Source organism: Carcharodon carcharias, chromosome 15, assembly GCF_017639515.1.
Source record: "Carcharodon carcharias isolate sCarCar2 chromosome 15, sCarCar2.pri, whole genome shotgun sequence".
NCBI classification, from domain to species: domain Eukaryota; kingdom Metazoa; phylum Chordata; class Chondrichthyes; order Lamniformes; family Lamnidae; genus Carcharodon; species Carcharodon carcharias.
In genome coordinates this window covers 102,916,158-102,924,980 of record NC_054481.1, presented here as the reverse complement: position 1 = coordinate 102,924,980, position 8,823 = coordinate 102,916,158, and the positions used below count along the sequence as shown (strand labels likewise).

Sequence of the window (8,823 nt, the reverse complement as noted above, 5' to 3'; positions counted from 1 at the left end):
CCACCGGCTCGGCAGCGGGCAGGCAGCTGATCGCCGCCACTGAAACGGGCCCTGCTGCCATTTTAAGTGGGTGGGCCAATTAAGGCCCACCCAGCGGGCCGCCCAACAGGAAGCGCTAAGTGCTTCCTGTGCCGGGGGGGAGGGGTGAGGGATTCCCCAACTGTCAGAGTGCGCACATCCCCCTGAGACTAAGAGCTGTCTCAGGGGAAGCGCTGACCATGTTTCAAACTTCAAAAATAGAATAATAAAAAAACTATTAACACGTCCCCCCTCATGTGACAATGTCACACAAGATGGTACATGTTCATAAATATTACAAAAACTTTATTAAACTTTTTAAAAACAGATATGAAACATCATCCTGCCGGTGGATGAGGTTTCATGTTTTTTCAGAAGCCCGCCGGGGCTCCTGGCCTGCCCACCAACCTTAAGGTTGGACGGGCAGGGCCTTTAATTGGCTTAATGATCCTGTCAATGGCCTCAATTGGCCATTGACAGGTCGGCGGGCGGACAGCTGATCGCGCTGTCCCCCTGCTTTCCTGAATATTTAAATGGGGCGGAATGATGTCGGGGTTTCCACCCGATGTCATCCTGCATCATTTTCATGTTGGTGAGCGGGCCCCGCCCCCTGCTCACCGATGGAAAAATTCTACCCACTGATTCTACTGCCATGTGTTCTTGTCTTTTGGTTCCCAAATGTTTGTAATAATCACACTTTAACCTTGGAAAGATCAGAACTCATTATTTTTAACTTGCCGTGCTGCCTTGTACACATGAAGGACCTGTTTCAACTGGTTCTATTACACATCACATCAGTCTCTACTGCAGCCATGAAATGTGGTCCCCGGAACACTTACGCATAACAATAATTTCCTAGCTAATCAGTTCCTAGCTCTTTACAGATTCTTACAGATAATGCAACAATAGGGTGAGGCAAGAGTGACTGCCCTTGACAGCAAGGCTGCATTTGACTAAGTATGGCGTCAAGGACCCCTAGCAAAACTGGAGTCAATGGGAATCGGGGAAAACTCTCCACTGGTTGGAGTCACACTTAGCACAAAGGTAGATGGTTATAGTTGTGGAGGTCAATCATCTCAGTTCCAGGACATCACTGCAGGAGTTCCTCAGGATAGTGTCCCAGGCCCAACCATCTTCAATTGCTTCATCAATGACCTTCCTTCGATCCTAAGTTCAGAAGTGGGGATGTTCGCTGATAATTGCACAATGTACAGCGCCATTCGCAACTCCTCAGATACTGAAGCAGTCCATGTCCAAATGCAGCAAAACCTGGACAATATCCATGCTTGGGCTGACAAGTGGCACTAACATTTGTGCCACACAAGTGCCAGGCAATGACCATCTCCAACAAGAGAGAATCTAACCATCGCTCCTTGACATTCAGTATCATTACCATCGCTGAATCTCCCATTATCAACATCCTGGGAATTACCATTGACCAGAAACTGAACTGGACTAGTCATATAAATACCATGGCTACAAGAGCAGGTCAGAGGCTAGGGACCTTGCAATGAGTAACTCACTTCCTGATTCCCCAAAACCTGTCCACCATCTACAAGGCACATGTAAAGAGTGTGATGGAATACTCCCCACTTGTCTGGATGAGGGCAGCTCCAACAACACTCAAGAAGCTTGGCACCATCCAGGACAAAGCAGCCTGCTTGATTGGCACCCCATCCACAAACATTCACTCACTCTACTACCAACTCACAGTGGCAGCAGTGTGTACCATCTACAAGACGCACTGCAGGAACTCACCAAGGCTCCTTAGACAGGACCTGCCAAACCCTCGACCACTACCATCTAGAAGGACAAGGGTAGCAAACACATAGGAACACCATCACCTGGAAGTTCCCCTCCAAGCCACTCATCATCCTGACATGGAAATATATCGCCGTTCCTTCACTGTCGCTGGGGCAAAATTCTGGAATTCCCTTCCTAACAGCACTGTGGGTGAACCTACACCACATGGACTGCAGCGGTTCAAGAAGACAGCTCACCACCACCTTCTCAAGGGCAACTACAGATGGGCAATAAACACTGGCCCAGCCAGCCCTCATCCCATGAATGAATTTAAAAAAATTTCTGTGGTGAGTGATATACCTCCTAAATCCCCAAAGTCTGGTCACCATCTATAGGGCACAAGTTAGCAGCCTGGTAGAATATTCTTCATTTGCCTGGATGAGTGCCAATCTAACAAAACTCAAGAAACCCAACACCACCCAGGACAAAGCAGCCTACCTAGTTGGCACCCAATCCACCACCTTAAGCATCCATTCACTTCACTACTGGTAGACAGTGGCAGTAGCCTGTACCTACACCACATGGACTGCAGCGGTTTAAGAAGGCAGCTCACCATCACCTTCTCAAGGGCATTTAGGGATGGGCAATAAATGCTGGCCTAGCCAGCGAAGCCCACATTCCAAGAATGAATATAAAAAAAGTACCTAGCCACCTACTTTCGCTTTCCACTGCAAAAAAAAAATCATTATTACTGGGAATTTACAGAAAATCTAAACATTTTGTTGCTTTTTCGCTACTAAATGGAACACATTTGCGTGCATTTTCAAATATCATTCATAAGCATAGACATTTTTGGCTGCACCATATCAACCCCACTAAGTTTTTCCAGTCTGCAGTGGCCTAACCAGCATTTCTCAAAGGACCGCTGGAGGCCACTGAGGAAAAAGTGAGTAAAAACATACTTCTCAACATCAGCACTGGGACCCTTGCCATCCTGGACTCGATCCCTCCCATTCGCCTCAATCCCAATCCAGGACTTACCACTGGGCTGGACGGCTGGAGTCGGACAAATTTTTCAGGGCCCTGACCCGCAAGTTGCCCGATGTGTGTCTTCAGCAGGCCAGTCTCAAGTGATGAGGCCCAATCTTGAGTGGGCAATGGGCTGACACCTTGGGATGCTGCCCACTTTGCACTGAGTTCTGGTACTGAACCAATTCCTGCCCCAGGTTGTTCAATCCAGTCATGTGCCAATTCCTTAACTTCTTCGCCAACCTTTCCTACCATTTTGGTGGATGCTTCCCAGAACTGTTTTCCAGTTGTTGAAAACCCATAATGAATAGTCAGAGGAGATTGCCTTGCAAAGTGTCTTCCCTCTCTGCTGATAGTTCACACTCTACGAGAGGACCATCTTGCAGTTGCTGATAACAAAACTTTGGGGCTTAAAAAGTAATCCCTGTGCAATTTCAGAGATCAGCATTTAGTGGATTCTTCCATTATTATGGTCAATCTGATACCATGGAGGCTGGTTCAAAATTTAGCTCAGATTAGACTCAGGATGGCGGTATTTACACTTGGAATCACCGTTGGTGATGGATGGGGGGGGGCAAGGGGGTGGGTTGGAGTGGTGGTGTCCTCCTTACCTTCCTCTGTAACGTTGACAGAGTGAGTCATACAGTCATTACGGCACAGAAGGAGGCCATTTGGCCCCTTGAGTTCATGCCAGGTCTCTCCATTGAGCATTCAATCAATCCCATTCCCTTGCTCTATCCCTGTAGCTCTGCAAGTTTATTTCCCTCAAGTGCGCATCCAATTTCCTTTTGAATACATTGATCATCTCTGCATCTACCATCCTCTTAAGCCGCATGTTCCAGGTTGTTACCACTTGATGCATAAAAAAATTCTTCCTCACACCCCTCCATATTTCTTGCCCAAAACCTTAAATCTGTGCCATGTACCATCAGCTAATGGGAACAGCTTTTCTTTGTCTACAGTTTCTAAACCTGTCTTAACCTTGTACACCTCTATCCAATGCTTGGGCCAACAGCATAAACATTCTGCTGAAATTCCAGGGATAATCTCCCCTCCACTTGCAATCCACAGTTCTCTGGGATACGCTCACTCAGCTTTCGTACACAGATATCTTGCGATGTGTGGGGTTTTGTTTCGCAGGGACGGAGCTGCTTCAGCAACACTTAATTGTCAGGCAGCTAACCATAGAATGATACAGCACAAGAGAAGGCCACTCGGCCCATTGTGTCTGTGCCAGGTGGAGCAATTACAATGGAAAAATAGGCGGAAGAAGTTGTGCTGACCTTAACCACTGGACATTAAAAGAAAGGGCATGTTGTATGAATCTGTGTAAGAAACAGGATGCTTAGCCAGTTTTTAATTCCGTGCTTATACTGTTATACAACTCCCATCACCACTGAAACTGACTTACACCCTTTTACCACAGTGAAGAAGTTGAATCAACTCAAAGGCCTTGTTCCCTTTTCGGTTTCCAAACATTAATTTGTGTGCAGCCCAGAAAGTTTTATTTATATTTTCTGTAGAAACGATAGCAACAAACCAACTGTCTGGCAACCTTTCCCTCTTTTTTGAGCAACTTGGGTTGAAGGAGCTTGGGGCAGGCCACCACCAAGTTGGAAAAGCAATGGGGAGAAAACAAATGTCTGGACCTTGTATTCAGTGGTGAAGCAAGTGCGCTTGCTGCTGACCTTGAATAAAGCTGCTGTGGGAGATCTAGCGATCCCTGCAGCAAGAGCTTTACCCCCTTGACTGTAACATTCTTTAATGGGGAGCTGCAGTGATCTCATCATGCCATCCAAGCAGCCAATCACATTAAAGGATTCACATAGAAAGATAGCCAGCCAGGAAGTAAAAAGCACTAAAAAAAAATTACTTCTTAAAAATGTTAGAGACCAAAATAAAGGTCAGGATGCATGCATGAGATGAAGGTAGAAACTGGAATATAATGGACAGAGATTTTTTTTTTAAAGTTTAAAACCTAGCTGAAAAAAGTCTAGTAATTAATCATAATGGAGACATTTCACAACATTCCATAAATATCAAATTACTTTTTCAGGGTTAAAGCAGTCATTCAGTGGTAGCTTTTACTCAGATTTCCATTAAAAACCCATTGAACAAGGCTTATCTTTTAGTGGAGTTTTTAACAGTGATGTCAGAGCAGAACAGGGAGGTTCTCATCAATCAATTGATTTTGCTGATTGTTGGCTCTGTGGGGAATGATATACGGGGTGGGGAGGTGTGGGGATCCACAAGTGCAGCCTGTAGCAGTGCTGTAGAATAGTGAATGAATGACAGCCCACAACTCTGTGATTTCTGCATTAATTGGCACTTGTGCTAAATCCTGAAGTGCAGTCAGAATCAGAGGGATAATGGCATCAAAAAGCCTGCAAACTCCATCCCAGGAGTAGGGATTTCCAAAATGATTATTAAGTCGACAGCAAGAACATTGAATTGTAGCAAAGTGGAAAGTCTTATTAAGCATAAAATATGACCTAGTAAACTAGGCAGTAATTAACATAATGTAACAGGTTATACTTCCCATTCCGGCTTTGGACAATGGAGCGTAGAAAAACCCAGACTGGATTTGTCTTGTAGACTTTCAAACTCTGGTTTCTTCTTTAACTCTTGTAGTCCCTTTGGACTTCTGCACCCTGTATGGGCTTCTCATCCTTACTGGATCCTGGGTAGAGGTAGTCCCTCTTGTTGGATCTGTGTTTTTCTCTGCTACAAAGAACAATGGGCAGAATTTACATTTTAATTTTAAGGAGATTAAATTTAAATTTTTAATTTTAAGCAGAATTTTAAGGGGAAGCCTGAAAAGTGATCCTGCTGTGGCCTCAGGCAGGAAGGGAAGATGGGCATCTCCATCAACAGCTTCCTTTCAACATCGGGCACCCCTCAAAATGTCTGGCCCCTGCCTCTGCTCCCTGTCCCCCCCTGGCCTCTCCATCACACTTCCACCCCAACCCCTGCCACCTCCCCTGGGCCTCACCTCCCCTCCCCCGCCTGAGACTTACCCACACTTACCTGATCCTGAACTCCTGGGGTTTAGACTTTGGGGACTGTTTGCAGTCCCAATCCTGTCCACTGCAGCTCCTGGCGCTGCAGGGGTTAGAGAGCTGCCAGCCAATCAGATTGGCTGGCAGCGCTCTGAGGCAGGACTTCCTTGTTGGGATGTTAAATGGCTGCGGGGCAGCCTGTATTGGTGGTGATCCGTTTGCCGCTGACTCCTCAGTTGGCGGGAAGGGAAATCGCGCCATCCTAAAAATCCTGGCCATGGTTTCGTCTCCTTTCTTATATCCTAAACAGTTAACCAGCTGGCCAGTTACCAGGGCTGCTAATTGATTTTAATTGGCCCTGAACATCTGATGCTAGCCCCTGATCTGTTACATTCCTAAGTAAGAAAAATTCTCACACAAGCAGACACCTTATCAATTTGTTCCAACCAGACTGGTACAGTCTCATGCAGTTAGAGGTATGTTTGCAAGCCAAGGTTACAAAGGTTCTGGCCCTGAATAGTGGTGTCACTTTTTGCAGTACAATTTTCTATTCTTAATTGAGCATCCATAGTTCTTCCTTTAACCGTGATAACTAAGTGTTGTTTATTCCTTTCAGGAATTCTCCTTGGATGGCTTTCAGCTTCAGGACATCTTTAACTCAAGCCTGAGTTGGGATTATTTCCCAAACAGCAGCTACAACCCCGTTCACCTCAGGAATGCCTACGCTGACTGCAACACCTTCAAGGTTAAATCATTTAACCAAGTCTTCCTTCCCATTTTCTACCTTGTCATCTTCTTTGTGGGACTGTTGGGGAATGGAATGACAGTGGCCGTTCTCTTGAGGAACATGCAGACATTGGCCGTGACTGATATCTATATTCTCTACTTGGCATTCACTGATATTCTCCTGGTGGCCAGTCTGCCATTCTGGGCCACAGAGTCAGCCAAGGGCTGGATCTTTGGGTCAACTGCTTGCAAAATAATTGGGGCAATGTTCAACATCAATTTTAACAGTGGCATCTATCTTCTAGGTTGCATAAGCTTTCAGCGTTATCTTTCTATTGTACACGCAGTCCAGATGTACAACAAGCGCAGGTCTTTATCAGTGCATATCAACTGCCTTGTTGTTTGGCTCTTCTGTCACCTTTTAGCCATCCCTGATTTCATATACTTGAGAGAAATATATTCCAATGGCACTTTGCAATGTCACTATGATTTTGATGCCAATATTGCCAAGGCCTGGATGGTGGGCTTTCGATTTTTCTACCATGTCACCAGCTTCCTTGTGCCGATGACAATAATGTTCTACTGTTACATCATGATCATAAAAACTCTACGTGGATCCCACAACATGCAAAAGAGTAAGGAGCGTAGGGCCATGAAGGTCATTGTCATGGTAATTGCCGCATTCTTAATCTGCTGGGTCCCTTACAACATAGTCCTCTTCATAGACACTCTGCAGAGGCTGGGTGCCATAGCCAGGAACTGTGTCATTGAATCTCAGCTGGACATTGCTGTCTCCATCACATCCAATTTGGGTTATTTCCACTGTTGTCTCAACCCATTCCTCTATGCCTTTGCTGGAGTGAAGTTTAGGAGAAACTTGCTGCAGATCTTCAGTGATATTGGCTGCATCAGGCAGAAGACTATGAAGAAATACACTAAATCTGGCAGCAGACCGTCTATGACAACAACGTCAGAGTCAGGGGATATATTTAACTCAGGAATCTACAGTCTTAATTAAACCTGGATCCACGCTTTTGAATTAGGTATCATGGCTCAGTGGGTAGCATTATCACATCTGACTCAGAATTCAAGGGAAGCTCCAGAGGCTTGAGCATATAATCTAGGCTCACCCTCTGGTGCAATATGGCCCTAATGTATTTTTACCAATAGGCAAAAGTCGATAAGAAATAGTCTTTGTTTTGACCCTATTTACTTATGCTTAATTCATCACTTCAATTGCTCCCATGTAGCCTGGAATAGACCTGTGAGCACCATTGCTTTAACCTAGTGTAATATAGCTCACGGACAAAGCAAAGTCACTATAATCATCACATGCCACAATTTTTAAATATTAATTTTGAAATAATCAGATTTAAAATAATGGGGACCCTGCCTGCAATTTCCTGATAGATATTTTTAGTGGAGGCTTAAGACGAAAAATAGAGATTTGGAAATTTGGACCCCAAAAATATTGTAACAGCAAATGTCCACTCAGGGACCAGAGTTTTGATACCAAGGAGAAAAAAAGCATTAATAAATAGCCTAACGTGACTTTATTCAATAAAAGGTCAAATAGTGACTTTTGAATGTCTTTAACGTTCAACTTTAAAGTAAGACTACATTATCACCTTTTTGTAGTTAAAGAAAGAAGACAAAAGAATCCTTTTGCCTCAGTCTATTCAGACTATTCAAAAAGATGTAATATTTTGGTCACATCATTAGTGCAGACAGCAGACAGAGAGTTATTGGAAGGAAAGATCGATGGGAAACGAAGGAGAAGGAAGCAGAGGAGGAAATGGATGACAGATATAATGATGCAGTTGACTTAAGTGGAATGGATAAGGACAGCACAGGATTGACAGAGGTGGAGGTCCATGGCTTCTGGAAAGAAGATGACACCAATGAATGAACAAATTCAGACTAAACACCAAGTCAGACAAAGGAAGACTCGTCAGAGAATTAGACTGAGTGTGAAAGGAAAAGAAACCTCGAAATGTTCAGAGCACTCACTTTTTTTATTCCTTTACAGGATGAGGGCGTCGTTGGTTAGGCCAGCATTTATTGCCCATCCCTAATTGCTCTGAAGAAGGTGGTGGTGGGCTGCCTTCTTGAACCATAGCAGTCCATGTGGTGTAGGTACACCCACAGTGCTGTCAGGGAGGGAGTTCTAGGCTTTTGACCCAGTGATAATAAGGGAACGGTGATATATTTCCAAGTCAGGATGGCAAGTGGCTTGGAGGGGAACTTCCAGGTGGTGGTGTTCCCATCTGTCTGCTTCCCTTGTCCTTCTAGATGGTAGTAGTTGTGG

The 8,823-nt window shown here is 44.8% G+C and overlaps 1 protein-coding gene across 1 annotated transcript; it reads left to right on the top strand.

The window, feature by feature from the left end:
* Nucleotides 1-3,316: 3,316 nt before the first annotated feature.
* On the top strand, nucleotides 3,317-8,424 carry LOC121288436 (C-X-C chemokine receptor type 3-like). Its single transcript, XM_041206967.1, has 3 exons — nucleotides 3,317-3,322; nucleotides 6,406-7,484; nucleotides 8,238-8,424. Exons 1-3 carry the CDS (start codon nucleotides 3,317-3,319, stop codon nucleotides 8,422-8,424), a joined length of 1,272 nt encoding a protein of 423 aa, XP_041062901.1.
* Nucleotides 8,425-8,823: the final 399 nt, after the last annotated feature.